Raw genomic sequence first — 19,612 nt, 5'->3', positions numbered from 1 at the left:
TCACATAGTCAAAGTGGATAAATTATAGATCCCCTTCATCTTTGAACACAAACTTTAACTAGCATCTTGATGAACACTGCTGTCACATCGGAGCCCCTCTTGTTCTCATTCAGTGTGTTTAAACAAATTAAAACTCATTTTCATGAACTTTAGTTATTCAAATGTTATTTTTTTGCATATTTTTTTTTCTTCTGTTACTTTTAGACATTTTAGTTTTTTAAACAAATAACATGATTGTCTTTTTTTCAGTTTTAAAAGAGGAGTTCATTTCAATCACATCATCAGTTCTACATTCAGTTCATGTTGAAAGATACACATTTAAAGCGTCAGCTCACTGTAAACAACTGCTGTTAATTTACAGCAGGATTTCAACAGCATTAACCTGTTATTGCTAAAAAAAACAGTGCTTTACTGTTAATACAGAAGAAAACCTGTTAAATTACGCTCATAAAACTATAATGCATTCTTAAAAAACATCACTTAACTGCTGATCAACTGTCTAAAGTCTCATCAGTAACAGTTTCATGCAGTATTTGTTGAATTCTGGGACCTGATCTGCTCATGTGAGGCTCGTACATTGTACATGATTGTAAAATATAATAATAATAATATATAATATATATAATATAATAAATAATTAGCTCTGTTCTTCACTCACATGTTGTTCTGGTTTGCATTCTGTGCTTGTAGCCAGCTAGAGACACACATTTTGGGAAAAGTGTCAACATATTATAGCCTTTTTCCTAACAACCTTTAATTGTATTTAGTGTGACTATTCCTATGTCTGTAACCTGCTAAGTCTATTCATCTAGGCAAAAAATAATGTTTATTAAAATGTATGTAAAAAATAAATATTGCATTAAAACAAATCAGTAAGATAATGTAAAAGAAAGGTGGAAAACAGCTTTATAATGTATCTTTAAACAGTAAATGAACTGTGAAATTAATAAAAAACAATTTGAGCTGTAAATGAGCTGTACATTTCAGCGACAGTATAATAATGTTAATTTTACAGTAACATAAAGGCAACCCTGCTGCCAGTTCTTTACTGGTATTTTACTGGGAAATTATTAACAGTGTAGTGAGCTCAAAGTCAGACAGGAATCAGAGAGAAGCTGCAGATCACATTCATCTAAACCAAAAAGTCTCTCTCTCTTTGTATCTCTCTCTGTCTCTCTCTTTCTCTCTGTCCTCTAAATAAACTTTGGAGCTCATAAGAGAGAGAGAGAGAGAGAGAGAGAGAGAGAGAGAGAGAGCAGAGGTCTGTAGTCATCAGCCGGCCGGCAGCAGCAGCAGCAGCAGCAGGAGGAGGAGGAGGAGGAGGAGAGTGAATGAGTCCTGCACTCACAGAGCTGATCTACTTTGGTTCAGTTGCGCGCGGACAGCGAGCAGAGAGGAGGTGCGCGTGTTTATCAGCCAAGAGAACTAGAAACCTTCAACTCACAGATCTGTTTTCCATCACTAGTGTTGGTCCTCTGCTGGGTTTTTACTGTTTTAGCTGCTGATGCTGAGATGAAGCGGAGAGCCTGAGCGCGTCTGGCACATCAGAGTCTCCAGGACGCACCGGACCGGTCCGGACCAGGACGCACGGAGCATCTCCACATCTCCACTCAGAGAGAGAGACCAGGAGGAGGAAGAAGGTCCATCTGGAGTTCTGCACATGGAAATTACATCTCAAACTTTCAGAGAGTCATGTGAATCATAAATGATAATTCTTTTTGACCTCCACTGATGCTTGATTTTACTGTCCTGCTGCGCACACCGGATTTGTTTGTTTGGTTTTGTTTGTTTGGCATGTTGTTCCTCCCAGCCCGGATAACGGATCCCTGACTCGGTCTGGGCTCATCTGAAGATCCTCTCCAGGATGTTACAGTCTAAGCGGCCCAGGCATCATTGGGCCACCGTTCACTACCACCACCACATATCACCACACAGCTGGGGGTCCCGCTGTGTCTAAGGAATTACCTGAATTACCTCCACCCTCTAGCCTCCACCTCCACCTCCAGCCTCCAGCCTCCACCCTCCAGCATCCAGCCTCCTCCCAACACCCTCCAGCCTCCACCTCCAGCCTCCACCCTCCAGCCTCCACCCAACACCCTCCACCCTCCAGCCTCCACTTCCACCCTCCAGTCTTCACCCAACACCCTCCAGCCTCCACCTCCACCCTCCAGCCTCCACCCAACACCCTCCACCTTCCAGCCTCCTCTGCCTTCGTCTGAACACGGAATCTTATCCAACTAGTGACTTGGTGACTTGGTGAACTTTGACATTGGCTTTACGAGTCTCACCTCTGGGCTACTATGCAATTACAACTGATCTCCTTTGTGTTGATCATCTTGCACCACTGCATGGATTACACTGGTTGTCAGCAGCACAGCAGCTCCAGGCACCGGCAGCAGAAACGTGAGTAGGTTCAGTGTGCAGTGTGCGCACACACACACACACACACACACACACACACACACACACACTCATCATGTTCCTTTTTTATTATTTTAATTCAGCATTTATCAGCCTGTTTTACGCAAAGGTCTCCAGACTACATTCTACATCTTTTACTAACAAAACTGAAAATCCAATATTCACTAAATATCTAAATGAATGACATGATTTGGTCAGTTTGGTAAATGTGTACCAGTAGGTCACTAAACAATCCTACACATCAGAGGAACATCAGAGGAACACTGGACAATGTTCCTCTGATGTTCCTCTGATGTGAGTTTTTCTAGATGTGACTAAATAAATGTTGTTTTCTCTCCATTATATCATTTAAAATCAAAACTAAATTTTTTTCTGATTTGAGTAATTATTATTTATCATTAAATCTATTCAGTATAATAGATCTATTATCTCTACAGTCTGCATTACGCACTCAAACATACTAAATTGCTGGTATAAAATGGGTCAGTTATGATGAAGTTCCAGCAGCATACTGCAGCCTATCAGCTCTGTGGTTGTCTGGTCCACCCAGGAGACCTTCAGGAGTCATTTTTAGTCCACTTTTACTATGTTTCCTTTGATGAATGAACTGCTCTGCCCGGTCACCTGAAGCCTGCAGCAGCTCCTCTTTACGCACAGTCTCCTGGTTCCCGTCGCTCTCTAGCGGTCAGAGGAGCAGCCTTCAGGCTCGGAGGAGGAGGAGTGAGCTGCTGCTGCTGCTGCTGCTGCTGCTGCTGCAGGCCCGATCACTGCTCACAGAGATATTCATAGCTTTAGTCCACATATGTAGTGAAGTAAGTAGTGAAGTCATTCTGGAACTCAAGAGGAAAAGTTTCTCCTGATGTTGGCCCAGATCACATATTCACAGAACTCAGTATCATAATTTTAAATCATGTCCCATCTTGTTCTTGTTACTGTTCAAAATCTGAGTTAATGCAAACTTGACAGTAGGCTCCATAACCCCCCCCCCCCATCCAGAGATGTTCCACACTGAAAACACTCAAGCCTGATGGTATTTCATCTCCCATATATCTCCCCGAGGTCCAACATTATGTCTCCTCTCCTGAGCTACGGCCAGCCTTTTTTCCATGACACTGTGAAATAAGTATTAATAAAGTATATTTTTCTATTCTTCCTACGCACACTTTTATCAGTGAGGGTCTCCAGATGTGCTCCGTGACTAAGTCTGTTAGGGAAGAGCATGCAGTGACAACTGGAATATTCCACGTATCGCTTGCCAGCGTGGCCGAGAACTGTCGGTGATCCACAATAACAGACCTTCCAAGTGATGTTTTTATCCCTGCCACCTGGAGCTGAAGCCTCTCTCTACATCTCTTCACATTTAGTCACACAGCTCAGATCTGTAAACCGGACTAGGACCGCTTCTGTTGTCATTTCTTCCCTTATGACCACCAAAGTGGACATTTAAAAACAGAACGCAGCAGGGAGTTGCAGCATCTGGGGTTAACTGTGTGTTTATTGTGTAGTTTTAAAGAGGTCCCGGGGTGGCAGCTCTGTTCAGTGTAGGTCAGATCAGACCTGAAGAACTGCTCAGCAGGGTGAAACAGCTACTAGAGATCTTATTTAAACTGCAACAAAGTGACATATAATGACACCAGATATCTACTGAGAATCAGAAAACAGTGTTAACAATGTGCTTTTAAAGAAATTTTAAAATTTTAAAATTAGTATCTATTGCTTTTTGTTCAATATGAGATGCTGAAAATGTGTTTTATGGACTGAAAAAGATAAAACATACAGCATACGCAGCCATGATGTAATTCAGTTGTGAGATGGCAGCACTAAAGCATTCATTATTTTCTGTCCACCCTGAAGGTTTAGTTCACGTTCTAAGTTCTGCCTTTCCAGACTGACTCAGTACCGTTTAAAGCTGCAGTCGGAAACTTTGAGTAAATATGATAAGAAGTTATTTTAAAATAAAATGGTCACTATATCCTGACAGTAGTGCATGAGACAGATAATCTGTGAATCATGTTCCTCTGTGTCCTCCTGGGCTCCTGGGCGTCTGATGGCATTTACAAGATTTTAACGTGGTTCAAAGAAAACAACCAATCAGAGCCGAGCATCACCCCAAAGCGTGTAAAAGACCCGTCTGTCCACCAGAGGACAGCTTGTCAATGTCACGTTTTGCCTCACAGAGACGTGAATATTACATGCCTGGATTAACATGCAGTACCAGCAGGGGGCAACAAAACCACTGACTTAGGTTCAGGAAAGAAAACCATTTAGTTAGGTTGAGATGGTTGGGCTTAAAACGAGTACGTATACTAAGTAAAACAAGTACGTATACTAAATAAAACAAGTACGTAAACTAAATAAAACAAGTACGTATACTAAGTAAAACAAGTACGTAAACTAAGTTAAACAAGTATGTATACTAAGTAAAACACGTACGGAAACAACGTAACGTCAGTGCAGAAAACATGTGACAAACGTCATTAACGTAACTTACAAAACAAAACACCGGTCTCCCGCTTGAAAGTCCTGTGTTTGTTTGACCCCTGCAGCTCCCCACCGGCTACAATCAGCGGTCTTTCTCACTCTATATACGACGTAACTAACTCTGAGGTTATACTTCTGTCACACAACACATGACAAACGTCATTACTAAACACTGCACCTTCAAGCAGGCGAGTAATATTCACGTATCGGCAACACAAAACGTGACACTGACTCTTTCTTCAGGTGGACAGGCCAGCCGGTTTATCACACGCTTTGCTGTGAGACCAGGCTGACCAATCAGAGCCGAGGAGTTGTTTTCCTTCAGGCACGTTGAAATCTTGCAAATGCCATTAAGAGCACTAGGATGAGGGAGAGGAGCATGACTTTTTTCAGATTATCTGTCTCATCCACCGTCAGGATATAGTGACCGTTTTATAAAAATAACTTCTTATCATATTTGCTCAAAGTTACCGGCTGCAGCTTTAATTGACAAGTGCTTCTAAGAATCTAAACCTCCGCCAAAGATGCAGATATCTAACACTTCCTGAGATATCAGGGAGGATGGAGGGATTAGTTGGTGAAGGGGTGAACGAGTACAGACTTCAGAGGGAAGGAAGGGGGTAAGAGTGGTTTGGGAGTCAATGACCATAGAGTCAACGGGCCAAAATTACCGTGCAGAGACTGAACCCGAGCTCCGAGCTTCATGTGTGTGATGATGCATCCAGAAATGAAGGCGTGTGGGTGCTAACAGTGGGAGTTCTATATACTGTATTATATAGTTTATCAGGTGAGCTCAGGGGAGGATGAAGACGGGCGGATGTAGGTCTTGATTTCAAACTAAACATAGGATTATAAAGTGTGATGAGTCCTATAAAGAACACATTCAACACTTAAGCAGCACTTTTTTTCACGTTATTTCTATTTTGTTGCACGGTTCTATTTTCTCCGCGAAACCATCTGTGTTTGCGTGTGTGCAGGCACGTGAGTGTGTTTATTCATATGTGACTTTGTTGGTATGTTATGCAAGTCCAACTGAGGTTTTGTTGGTGCGAGTGCTAGGGCAAGGCCAAATTCCTGTGTCTTTAGACTTGTGTGAATCAGGGGCAGCTTGGCAGGAACACATGTGGGCAAATGGACAGCAGTTGTAAAGATTGTCGAGATATTTCAAACAAAGTGTCCGTGATCTATGGCGAACTGTCAGCCAAACCCCTCGAGCTCGGAGGAGAAGGAAGAGGGCCAGCCAGCATTATAGCAGTGGCATGAGATGCCAAGGCTGGAGAGGAAAACCAATTCCTTGGACGCTTGCAGGGGTTGCTTTTGATTTGCCTTCCATGTGATCAATCAATATCTTTGGGAACGGAGTACCGATGCAGCATGGGTGCACAAGTATGTAAGACATGGAACTTCTCTCATGTCTGTTGCCTACATATTGACTCTATGTCACAGGTGTCGCTCCTATATATAAGTATAGGCTGTAACATGCGTGTCCCTGAGAGTATACTGTTAAACATCGGGACCAGAAGCTAAAAGCATCCTCTCTGAACTGCCCAACATCATGGAACCTGCTGGTGGCTTTCTTCCAGAACATATATACACACATCCCCATCCAACCAGCAGAACCCTCTTTGTTGCTGTTTGTGTCCACTAAGTGCAATCAGATACTGAAAAGGATGATACACAAGCTGTTTACAGGAAACCGACTGCACTGACTGTATTTCTCCTTCTCTAATACGATTACTTCTTTAAGACTTTAACTTTTTATACTCTTTAGATTTCTGGATAAATAAACAGGCTGTAACTTGAGAGACATTAAACACGTCTGTGACAAATTGTCAACATACAATTAAAATGATTAAAACCTACAACCAGAGCTTTCATCCACGGCAGACACAGTCTGGTGAATCATCCCACAAACTAGTGAAGAGTGGGGGATGAAAACCCGACTGTAAAATATATAAACATAAACTAAACACTTCAGTACTTACAGTATGTACATAAACAGGGTTGTAAACAATGTATAAACAGCTGAGACAGTAGGTGATTAGTTCTATATGATACTGCATGTGAAATAATAGCCATCCACAAAACAGCTGACAATTAAACCTGACTGAAATATTTCAATACTTAAAAAACACAGTGGTGCTACAGGACAGTCTGACCTGAGAGATAAACCTTCATAACTTCACCAATCTGGGTTGAACTTATCAACCTGATCCTGATTTGTGCACGGCACCATAACAACAATAAAAAACATTAATACATTAATAAAAAAATATATTTTCCAGTGTACTCTGTGCAGACATCAGTAGGAGGAACTTTATTTTACAAGCAGTTGTCGGTACAACGGGTGTTATTCTCTGTTCTTTGGTTGTTTTAGGTAGCGAGAGGAAAGTTTTAGATATAAGAATACGTGTTAACGCTTCTGTTGTCCTCGGGGCAAATTTCACCCGTTTTCAAACTTCATTATATCATAAATATGGATTTCTTTAATCTAATTGCCCCAAAATAACATGGATGATATTTATTGACCACTACTTTCATTGAATTGTAAGTGTTTTATTCAAATCTATAGCATCTGTGGTCTTCCTGGGTCAAAATTGTAAAAAAAAATCATATTATCTGCTTTTTTTTACTAAAAAATTAGGTATAATTTCACAGTAATTAGGTTTATTAACCTTAATTTCTCCCCAAAACGTGTAAAACTTAATAATTAGGGATGAAGTTGGCCAAAAAGGTGAAACACAGAATTTGGTGATAGTTTATACTGTATGCTTTATAAACAGTCAAACCAGACTAGAGCTTTTGTCGATCGGAAAGAAGTTGCACGGTCGACGGGAAGACAACTGGAGGGTTAAAGAGGGTTAAAGAGGGTTAAAGAGGCTGGTATGAACGGGATGAAAAGATAGAAAAAGTTGGATTTAGTAAAGCTATGAAAAAAGAAAAAAGTTATGAATTTAACCACTTGGTGTCTTATTGTCTAGGACTTAAAGGGAGGATGTGGCGGCATCTAGTGGTGTGGTTTCAGATCGCAACCAACTGAGTCCCCCCCGCTCACTCCTCTCTTTCCCAGAATGCAGTTACGTGAGCCGCCGAGTTCAAAACCGTGGTAACGCCGTTCACCTCGATCGGAGGCCATCCATACCATAATAACACTACTTTAGGAGCAACAGAAGTCAGACGGCGGCTGGCGGTACCACGGTTTAACACTCTACGGCTCACGTTACCGCAGATTCACAAGCGTGTTGAGAACTACGGTGGCCTTCAGGTAACATAAACAACGTGAAAGTCTCTCTCCAGAGCAGAGTTTGGTTTGTCCGTTCTGGGCTACTGTAGAAACACGGAGGAGCAACATGAAGAGCTCTCTATGTAGACATGAAGGACTCATTCTAAGCTAACGGAAACAAAATGATTCTTAGTTTCACGTGATTATACACTAATGAAATTACATTACATTTGTGTCTTTAGCTGTAAAAAACGAGCACAATGGATATACATTATATTTCCTTCCTTATATTTTGTGATACTAAATGAATTACAGTTTAACAGAGAAGCTACCTGAAGGTCACTGTATCCGTCCTCGGCACCAACAGAAAGGTGAACTCCTTCTATGAGCTTACAATAAGAGGATGGTATTACCTCTTACAGCATTGAACTGGACCACTGGGGCTCATCAAATGCTGCGATCTCACTAAACTGGAGCATATCTAGCAAGCGATCCGTTAGGATAAATTCCACTTTCATAGTTTAAAATGCCCAAAAAGTAATGTGGTGATATTCATACCTAACCCCCCCCCTGCTCCTGTCAACAGAGATCTCTGGTGTGAGCTCAGGGTGCCAGCAGGGTGGCTGTCTGACCTGCTCTGACTACAATGGCTGCCTGTCCTGCAAGCCGCGCTTCTTCATGCATCTGGAGAGGATTGGGATGAAGCAGATCGGGGTGTGCATGACTTCCTGTCCTCCGGGCTTTTACGGCACACGCTCGCCAGAAAGAAACACCTGCACAAGTAAGCCACAACGAGCGACCAACCGTATTTATATCGCAGAATATTAATGAAAATATTCCTGGCATTTCATGTTCTAGATTTAAATGAACACAAGTCTGTAGGTTTCTGGCTTCTGTGTAATTAACTGTTAAATATAATCTTCTCTCATAACAAACACACGGAAAAGTATCTCAGCCGTGTCCTGAGTTAAATGTGGTTTTACTTACATGTGACAAGCACAAGAAGTCCAAATATATGTCCTCCCTTCTTTACAAGCAACATTTTCAAGACCTGCCTGTGTAATACGGCATTATGTATACAAACATTATGTATAATATACATACAGTATGTACTCACTTAAGCATGTTTCCTTTTGGTGACATTTAATTAAACCAAGAGTTGCTTTACTTAAAATCATATAAGACATAATTGCAGTGGTCTTTATTCCTGACTGTATCCCCAGTGAGACACACACACACACACACACACTGACACCCTGTATATTTAACACGCAGGACACACACGATAACGTGTACAGTTTAAATAAACGCTGGCGGTGGGTCTGTGCTTCTCTGTCAGAGTGCAGGTCGGAGTGCGACTCCTGCTTCAACAAGAACTTCTGCACACGCTGCCGAGCGGGATTCTACCTTCACCTGGGGAAGTGCCAGGAGAACTGCGCCGAGGGGCTGGTCCGCAGCGACCCGCAGAGGGAGTGTGTCCCCAGTGAGTGTTTACAGCTCATACTTATCATGGACAGGGATCAAAACATGGGGTTTACCCCATCACCTTGTATTTATCCCACATTAGCCATGCAGAGTATACCAAACAATTTGGAGATGAAACACACATAAAACATGTTCATGTGTTCAATCGGTCCATTCAGAGATACGTAACTGTACTGTTGTGTGTTTGCAGGGTGCCCTGCAGAGTGTGAGGTGTGTGTGAACGGTGAGGCATGTACGCGGTGCCGGCCAGGCCTGTACGAGCTCAGCGGGCGGTGCCACCATGTCTGTCCAGAGGACTACGAGCCCAACGACAAACTCATGGAGTGCACAACGCAAGGTCAGTCCAGAGAGTGTGTGTCACACCTCAGATGAGACTGTTATCAGGCTATTAAATAGGCGTTATCGGTCGCTAAAAGCACCATAGATGTGGGTAAAAAAGGGCCTACTACACCCACTAGGAGGTTTTATCATCTATTCACATGGTAGATCACCAAAAGAAGGTATAAAAGAACACGACCGGCGACCTCTAGCGACCGTAGTAATTATAGACAGAGGGTTTTGAGACCAGGGTTTACATCCAGTGTGAAACCATTAATGTGTAGTTGTCTTTGTTTTCACTTTTGAAACATAGTTATTTTAACGTTTCATTCAGTTTTACATGTTAGAACGTGTTGCTTTAAGTTTCACTTTGACTTTTACAACGTAGTAGGTGTAGTAGGCCCCTATTGACCCACATCAATGGTGCTTATAGCGACCGATAACGTCTATTTAATGGCCGGATAACAGTCTAATCGGGTGCATGATGGTAGGGGAGGCCCATGAATGGCTTCACACTTTCTCTGCCTCACTTCTCCGTCTCACTTTTCCCCCCCGTCAGTGCACTGCGTGGTGGGCGAGTGGAGCGAGTGGAGCCCCTGCTCTCGGTCCGGTAGAACCTGCGGGTTCAAGCGGGGCCAGGAGACCCGCACGCGGCAGGTCCTCCAGTACCCGTCACCCTTCGGCGACCCCTGCCCTGAGATCTCAGAGATCAAAGACTGCCTGGTGAAGAGGAGGAAATGTCCAGGTAAAGTTACTGTTACTATGGTAACCGCTGCTTACCCGTCACATCCGCTGCCAACATTGTATTTGTGACACACGGCAACGATTTCTATGAATTCCAGACGCTGCTGCTTCAGCTTGTACAATCAGAGCTAGTCTGGTCTTCCGTTCGGGACTACGGCTGTTTACTCAAAGGATTGTCATTGTGGTTAGAGTGAGGACGGCGGGGGGGACAGCGGGGGGGAACACACATGTGTGATGTTGCAATGGGTCTGTTGTGTGTTTTCCCACGAGACCTCTTTGGATTTTTAAACAGTGAAACCGCTTTCTCTGCTCCCAGTAAACAGGGAATAGTGTTCTAATGAAGAGAGTTCAAACTGCTTCAGACGAGCTCGTCTCTCTAGAAAGCCCGACGCTGTGGCACATTTATGACCGCTGCGTGTTGTGTGTGTGTGTGTGTGTGTGTGTGTGTGTGTGTGTGTGTACTGTGTGTGTACTGCGTGTGTACTGCGTGTGTGTGTGTGTGTGGTTACTGAGCTGGTTGGCGGCTACGGCTGGTTGTTTTTTAGCTTGGACTCTGTAGTGTTAAATGACAGATCGCAGCCAGGCTAGAAGGCTGAGATCCAGCCCCCCTGGGGCCTCACACTTACAGAACAAACAGTGTGTACGTGTGCGTGTTTTTGTGCGTGTGTGTGTGTGTGTGTGTGTGTGATGCAGCAGAAAAGCAGTTGACTCTGGAGCAGAAACAGCCAGCTCAACATCAACATCCTCCCCCTGGGAGGCACGCGGCGACCAGGGGATCAGTATTGGTTTATCCCCACAGCTGCCAACACACACATGCACACACATGCACACACACATGCACACACAAATCAAGATAAAGACAAATGCACATATTCGCACACTTGCTCGTGCAGACCGAACACACATACCTTCGTAGTCTCACTAAAATAACTACACAGCCGCTGCTCTTGGTGGTAATTTGTGAAGAGAGTCGATGTGATTTGTAAGGCAGACTGTGAAATGTGCCCTCTGTCACCCCCGCCATCCCTCTCTCCCTCTCTCTCTCTCTCTCTCTCTCTCTCTCTCTCGCTCTTTCTATCTGTATCTCTCTGCTGATCCATCCTCGTCCCCTCCACACACACACACACACACTCCCTACCACACCAAAGAAAACACAGACCCCCATATAAGCTCCCTGTTGGCGCTCCCAGTCAGTCGGTCGGGGCCGAGACTTTAGTGTGGTGTCGACGGCTCTGTTGATCTAGCCTGAGCCTGGTGGTGGGGGGGGGGGGAGCTGTGTGCAGTCTCACACCCTACAGACCCCGTTGATCGATGTTGCCCCTGCTTGTGATTACCCAGCAGCCCTCGCTCCGAGAGCATCCGCAGTGAATGAGAGCTAATTATCTGCTTCGGCGCGTCCTCTCCATCGCTGTTTACGTTCTGCACACGCTAGGGGGTCAGTGGTCCGACCTCAGAGAGCCCCCAGTAATCCTCCAGCAGCCCTCAGACACTGATACATCCTCCTCCTCTTCCTCCTTTCCTCCTCTTTTGAACTTTCTCCTTCTACTCCCCTCTCCTCTCATCTCCTCCCGTCTCCTCTCCTCCCCTCTCCTCCCATCTCATCTCATCTCCTCTCCTCTCCTCTCCTCTCCTCTCCTCTCATCTCCTCCCGTCTCCTCTCCTCTCCTCTCCTCTCCTCTCCTCTCCTCTCCTCTCCTCTATCCTCCTCTCCTCTCTCCATTCTGCTCCTTACTTCATCATTTCACTCCTCCACATGGGGCTCATTTCATCCTCTTTCACCATCTGTCTGCCCTAAAGGGAAGTTTAATTAGACATTTTGGGAAATACAACATCTTTCCTGCCGAGAGTGATCGATACCTCCATCATGTGTCTCTATTAAATATGAAGCAGATTAGCTTAGTTTAGCATAAAGACTTGAAGCGAAGGTAAACAGCCAGCCTGTTCAAAGTAACCCGTATACCAGCACCTTTAAAGCTCACTAATTAAGATATATCTTGTTTGTTTAATCGATTCGCAAACAAAAAAAGCAAAGTAGTTATTCTATGTGGAGATAGGTAGATAGATAGGTAAACTCTGTTTTGGTGCTGGCAGGTGAATTCTTTGAACTTTAAGTAAAGCCAGGCTAGCTTGTTTCCACTGCTTGCGGTCTTTGTGCAAAGCTCCAGTAATCCTCTCCTGGCTGCAGTTAATGCTCAGATATGAGACTGGGATCAACTCTTGACAGGAAAGCACAAATGTTGAACTATTCCTTTAAGTGTAGACGTAAGCCTCCGCAGCCATTAGTGGTAGTAGTAGCAGTAGTTAATCACAACTTCCAGTTGGTGCTGATTAACCCTGAAACGATGTTCTGAATGACAGATATCATGTCAGACAAGTTGTAAAACTGAAGGAAACATCTTCTGGCTCAGAGTCAGAGAAACTTGGCTCCGTTCCGGCGTTATCCACGGCGAGAGATTGTGAATGTTTACACACACATCCTCATCCGCCGCCGTCTCTCTCAACTTAAAGCTGGCTAATTTGTCCTTCCATCGACCTGCTGTTCACCTCTCTATCTCTGTGGCCGGATAGACCGCCTGCCCTCTGCAGACCTCAGCCTCCTTTAATAACTCCCACACACACACTCACACACACAGGCCTATCACACACAGAGAAACATACAGTTAAGCATGCTGGTATCAAGCAGTCAATGACACGCACACACTGGCACACCCAGACCCCCCCTCATGACATCCTGGCGGCCATGCGGCAGGCATTCCACTTGTGGGACAGCCCATAGCCTTTAATCCCGGCCTGGCTCCCGCCAAAAGCTCCCCGGACGACAGAGCGCCTGCCGCGGAGGATGTGCCACCATAAAACACACAATGCTCCTCCAACCGCACACACACGTGCAACAACACTTCCCCTCACCCTCAGCGCCCCGACGCTTGTTCTTTAGGTCATCTAATACTCTCTCTGGATTTTACTCAGCGAGTCGCTCCCAGTAAAGCCCGTCTCTGAGCTCTCGGTCCAGTTTACTGACTCCTGTCCTTTGTGAATTTGCTGCAACAGATTTCTAGGAGTTCCGTTACAGCCACAGACCGCTCAGCAGGTCCACACCAGTGAGTGTGTGTTTACAGTGTGCATGCAGGGCTTTCAGGGGAATAACACAGGATGAAATGGATAACACATTTCTGCAAACATTCTCCCTCGTTCACGAGAAATTACAGCAAAATGTTCTTCCATGCATGTTCATCTGTGTCCTGAATGTGGCACTAAGAGAACTCTTTGATTGGACCCAGATTTACTGTCATTTAAAATTAATATCAATATTTTTACTGTATGCCTATTGGATAAAATAAATATTTTACAGCGTATCTAGTCTTAGTTGACAAAATCTTAAGTGGAGCATGTATAGTGTAATTATTCTAGGGCTGTCAATGGATTCAAATATTTAATCATGATTAATTGCACATTTTTTATCAGCTCAAAATGAACCTTAAAGGAATATATGTCAAGTATTTAATCCTCTTATCAACATGGGAGTGGACAAATAAGCTGCTTTATGTAAATGTATGTATATATTTATTATTGTAAATAATTAACAACACAAAACAATGACAGATATTGTCCAGAAACCCTCACAGGTACTGCATTTAGCATAAAAAATGCCCAAAACTTGCCCATGACTTGCCCTAAACTGCATGTGATTATCATAAAGTGTGCATGTCTGTAAAGGGGAGACTCGTGGGTACCCATAGAACCCATTTACATTCACACATCTGGAGGTCAGTGGTCAAGGGACCCCTTTGGAAATGGACGTAACAGTTTTTCCTCGGCAAAATTTAGCTCAAGTTTGGAGCGTTATTTAACCTCCTTCACAACAAGCTAGTATGACATGGTTGGTGCCGATGGATTCATCAGGTTTTCTAGTTTCATATGATATCTGTATCTTCACTCTGGCTTTAAAACTGAGCTGCTGCAACCTCCGAAAGTTTGGTTGCGTTACAGAAATTAGTGGCGTTAACGTTGACAGCCCTGGTATATACAGTACATGAGTGGCCGGTTAAAGAGCGACCACAGAGGTTTACCAGTGCTCTCCTTTAGTATTTGTTTTGTATATTTGTACTCACTTTTATGAGCTACATTGCTAAACAACAGATAGACGGTGCTCAAGGGTTTGGTGTTAAATAGAAGTGTTTTAGTTGCTTTACGGTCGTGACAGTTACAAATGGGGGAAATCAACTAGCCTGTCTCTGTCCAGGGTTTAAAAACCCACCTAGCACTTCTGAAGCTCACCAACACATTGGGAGTTCCTCGCTGAAGCTACTTCCTGGCAACCAGTGAAAACATTAGGAGGTCACTGCAGCCGGCTGCTGGTCTCAGGGAAACTGTTACAGCTTTAACTGTGTGTTAGTAGGTGGATTGTTCAACTCTGGACAGAATCACGCTAGAATAATGGCCTCGTGGCTCCAGCTCAGTACTGACCAGACAGACGTGAGTGGTATCGATCTTCTCATTTAACTCTCGTCAAGAACGAGAATAAGCGTAAGGCAATGGATGTTGCATTATTTATCTTTTACTGCATTTAGAATAAATCAACTTGTACCAATAGGAGGCTCTTACAACATCCATGTAACAGTCCAAACACAATAATTCCTCTTGATAAACGGTGTTTACATATTCAGTTTGGTACAACTTTACAGCGACTTTTGAATTGAATAACGCATTATATGTATCTTCAATACTCACTGTACCTACAATGACCCAACATCACGCACTGCGTACACACTGTCCTAAATGCAAACTTACAGTAGTATAAGTGTAATAATTTAAATCATTTGTCTGAGCAAAATAAACTGTGCCAAATATTCCAGAGCAATCCTAGTGTGTTCACTGTTGGACAAACTTCAGTTGAGGACACGTCTATTCTCAACAACACAACGACGTTACCAGCTGGAACTCTTATTTTGAAAAAAATATATATATATTTAATATATATTTTTTGCATCTTTACAGCATATTGTACAAGTCTTAGCGAAAACAGGACTAATTGGTGATGTCTTCCACTTCCAATTAAAGGTCCCATATTATGCTCATTTTCAGGTTCATACTTGTATTTTGTGTCTCTACTAGAACATGTTTACATGATGTAATGTTAAAAAAAAACTTTATTTTCCTCATACTGTCTGCCTGAATATACCTGTATTCACCCTCCGTATGAAACGCTCCGTTTTAGTGCAATTTAGTGGAATTGCAACGGAATTGCGTTGCTAAGCAACAGTTTGGGTCCATGTTTACTTCCTGTCAGCTGATGTTATTTACATCCACTGCAACAGGAAATAAACTGGGACACATTTAGAATGTTTTATGTTTAAAACCGTGTAATTGTCTAAATATTGTATATTTGTGACATCACAAATGGACAGAAATCCTAACGGCTTGTTTCAAACTCACAATTTCTGAATACGAGTTGTGTGTATTTCCCTGTATATTGAGCATTTCGATACTAAACAGTATTTATAAACCTGCTTTATAATATAAAAGATATGAAAAGCTTACTTTTTACAATATGGGACCTTTAAGGCAAATGTAGAAGCTTTTCATTCAAATGAAGCTGTATCACCGCAGGTTCAGGTTACGGTTCATAAAATCACTGCCACCTCTCACTCACTGCCACTCAGACTTTAAATGTCTGTTGAAAATGTTCTACAAACCTCAGAAGGTGTCTCATTCGGGGACCATTACACACATGTCATTACACAGTTTACACAAAGAGCCCATCAGAAACTGTTCCAACTAACCAAACGCAGGTTGCTTTGATAAACAGTCTCCTAATCATCTCAACACTGGCGTGGATTAGGTTTCTCCTCTGGGGGGGGCTACAGTATATGACTAATCCACTGAACTTGTAAATAGTTGTAAATGGTGTCAGGGCAGAGAAAACAATGAGAGCGAAGGGGACTTCCTGTGTTTATAGAGGACGGGGGGCAGACCTCGAGTGAGTCAGTGCACCAGATTACTGTCTGTCCATCCATCCGTGCACCCGCCTCTCTACACCAGCTTCCATTCTGATGCCTTTTTACTGCTCTGTTTTGCAGTTGAACTATGTGAGCTGTCCATACTGTGTTTGTGCACGTGCTCACATATGCACATCTCCTATCCCAGGGGTCGGCAACCTTTACTATCAAAAGACACATTTTAGGCAAAAAAACACAAAAACATATCTGTCTGGAGCCGCAAAACATGTGATCATTGTGATGAAGGTAACACAATTTATAGTCTAAGTATAGAGTATATAAGTCTAATGCAGTGAGGGCCAAAGAGACAATGTACTACGGAGTATTAGGGCCACATTGAGGGAAAACACATCTGAGATTTACACAATAAATCAGAATATTACGAGAATAAAGTCATAACTTTACGTGAAAAAAATTCGTAATATTATGAGAATAAAGTCATAAATTTACTTGAAAAAGTTGTAATATTACGGGAATAAAGTCAGAAGTTTACGATAAAAAAGATAATAACACGTAAAAATACTACTTTATAATATTATGACTTTATTCTTGAAATGTCAGATTTATTTGTTTTCCTCAATGTGGCCCTAATACTCCGTCGTACCGTCGTACCATAGACCTACAACAATGATAAATAAAAATGAAAATGTAAACAAAAAACAGTTATTCATTTCCATGTTTAAAGATCCCCAGAGAGCCGCTGGAGAGGAGCTGAAGAGACGCAGGTTGCTGACCTCTGACCTCTCCTATCCTCTACTATATTAGATTAACCACAGCGGGCAGGTAGAGCTCGGTATCACTAGCCCAGAATGTGAGGGGTCAGACGTGGTCCTGGTCCAACCAGCTCTGATTAATGAGCAGACAGAGAGGGAGAGGATGAGCTAACAGGAGAGAGAGATCTCTTTCTCTCCCTCCCTTTATCTCTCTTTCTCTGTCTCTCTCTCTGTGTCTGTGCCTGCTGCCGACTTCAGCAGTTTCACAATCCCCCCCGACTGGCCGGCCAACCAGCCAAGCAGGCCGTGCTGCTCCGTTCCACTCACACGTGAACAGCAGCAGCAGTACAACAACAGGAAAGGGCCTCCTCTGCTTTCACTTGCAGGTCCTGTCTCCGACCTCCCTGGGGGTGGGGTGGGGGGGTGGATCTTGTTATTATCATTAATAATAACTGTAGGCCGAGCAGAGATAAACCTTCAGCATTCCAAAACTCTCCGTTTTGTTTATGAGATGGTGTTGCAAGAGCAGATAAACTGGGGGCTTATTTAAAGGTTTTCTATTTTGGACAAAGGTCCGCTCATCACCGGGGGGGGGAGGCTGCTGTCTGTGGTTAAAGACTGACATCTAGTGGTGAATACTGAGCACTGCATGTTGCACTTAGAGGAAGACTGCTCCCTGTACTGTGTTCACTCTCACTCATATCTGGTGCTTTGCATAACTCACAGGCGGATTCACGGATTAGTTAAGGCTTTGAGTTCCAGAACAAAAACAACAGAAGTAAACTAGCTGAAAAAATACAGCTTTAATAATTGTAGCCACAGAAAAATACTGTGCAATAAATGATCTTAGTGTGAAACATGTGTTTGAGACTCCCCAGCTGACACATTATATATATTCATTCAGACATTACCAGATATAATAGACATTACAAGACTGACTTCTGACGTGGCAAATGCATAACAACTAGTACTCTTTGACAACATGTGGATCTGCATTTTGGACATTTTCTATGGCTGTATTAATTGCATCATATACTACAATGTTCTCATTGAAATATATTGATTATCAGTATGAAGAGATTGTGAAATGATGCATTTCCTAACTGAACACGACCTCCTTCACCCTCTCCCCCGCTTTACTAATCTTTCATTTTCTGAACTTCCAGGAGGACGGAGGAAGAACGATCGAAGAGAACGGAGGAATCGTAACAAGGAGAACCAGGAGGGCCGACGGGAGAGGAAGAGAGAGAGGGAGCGAGAGAGGGAGAGAGACACGGGGGAACGTGAGGACTCTGATAACAGGAACAAAACGGAGCACCGGCACCGCAGAGGTCACGACACGGAGCCGGTCTCCCCCGGAGACGGCCTCGTACAGTAGAGCTCTGGACAGAGCGCCTCCACACCCTCCTCCTCCTCCTCCTCCTGTTGTCCTCCCATTCTTCCTTCTCCAAACCTCCCCCATCCTCGCCCACTGTTCACCCCCCTCGACCCCTCTCTGCAGGGGTGTTGCTGCTACCTGTATGATTTGAATATAATGTTTCTGCACAAGCGGGATGGGGCACATTCAGCCACAAGGCTCGGGCCACTCCGGACTTTCAAAAGTCTTTTTTATCTACCCTGTAGCCTCTACTCCTTCACTTCCACCACTGAGAGAGTGTCTCTGTGGAGACACTGCTGTTGGGACTGAAGAACAAAGTGAGACATGTCTGTGACTGTGCGGAGGACCGGCAGACGGACGGACAGAGAGACAAAGACGTTATACTATGTGCTTGTTGATATGGTTATTTAATGGGGCCCTGGTACAACATTGCGCGTCTTTGGTTTTTGAATGTAGATTTTGCAACATTATGTAGAACTATTGTTTATTATTGTTGTTCCTGTTCTTTAGATCTCTTTACTTTATTTTATTTGGTGCAGAATTTGTAAAGAAAAGTGAGTTTGTTCTTGCCATCTTGTGACATCTTCATAATCACATTACCAGTGACGGATGTAGGAGAACCTGCATTCTGTGACTCAGAGAACAAATGCTAGTTTTATTCAGATTAAGTGATAAATCTAATCCTCCATCGGTTTCTCTTTTTCTGTAAATGGAATCTGTGCCCTCAGTAAAGCTCCTGGACTAGGAACCAAAAGCACCTGTATGTCAAATAAAACTATAATGGGTTTGTACCTGTGTCTGGTATCTGTTTTATCATCCGACCGACATCTCGTTTAACCTACGTGAACTTGAT

At 43.4% G+C, this 19,612-nt stretch overlaps 1 protein-coding gene across 1 annotated transcript; it reads left to right on the top strand.

The window, feature by feature from the left end:
* The first annotated feature begins 1,256 nt into the window (after positions 1-1,256).
* rspo3 (R-spondin 3) lies at positions 1,257-19,550 on the top strand. Its single transcript, XM_037785037.1, has 6 exons — positions 1,257-2,403; positions 8,712-8,906; positions 9,465-9,608; positions 9,801-9,947; positions 10,488-10,673; positions 18,548-19,550. Exons 1-6 carry the CDS (start codon positions 2,301-2,303, stop codon positions 18,757-18,759), a joined length of 987 nt encoding a protein of 328 aa, XP_037640965.1. The 5' UTR covers positions 1,257-2,300; the 3' UTR covers positions 18,760-19,550.
* Positions 19,551-19,612: the final 62 nt, after the last annotated feature.

Source organism: Sebastes umbrosus, chromosome 11, assembly GCF_015220745.1.
Source record: "Sebastes umbrosus isolate fSebUmb1 chromosome 11, fSebUmb1.pri, whole genome shotgun sequence".
Lineage (NCBI taxonomy): Eukaryota > Metazoa > Chordata > Actinopteri > Perciformes > Sebastidae > Sebastes > Sebastes umbrosus.
This window is presented reverse-complemented; position numbering and strand designations above follow the sequence as displayed.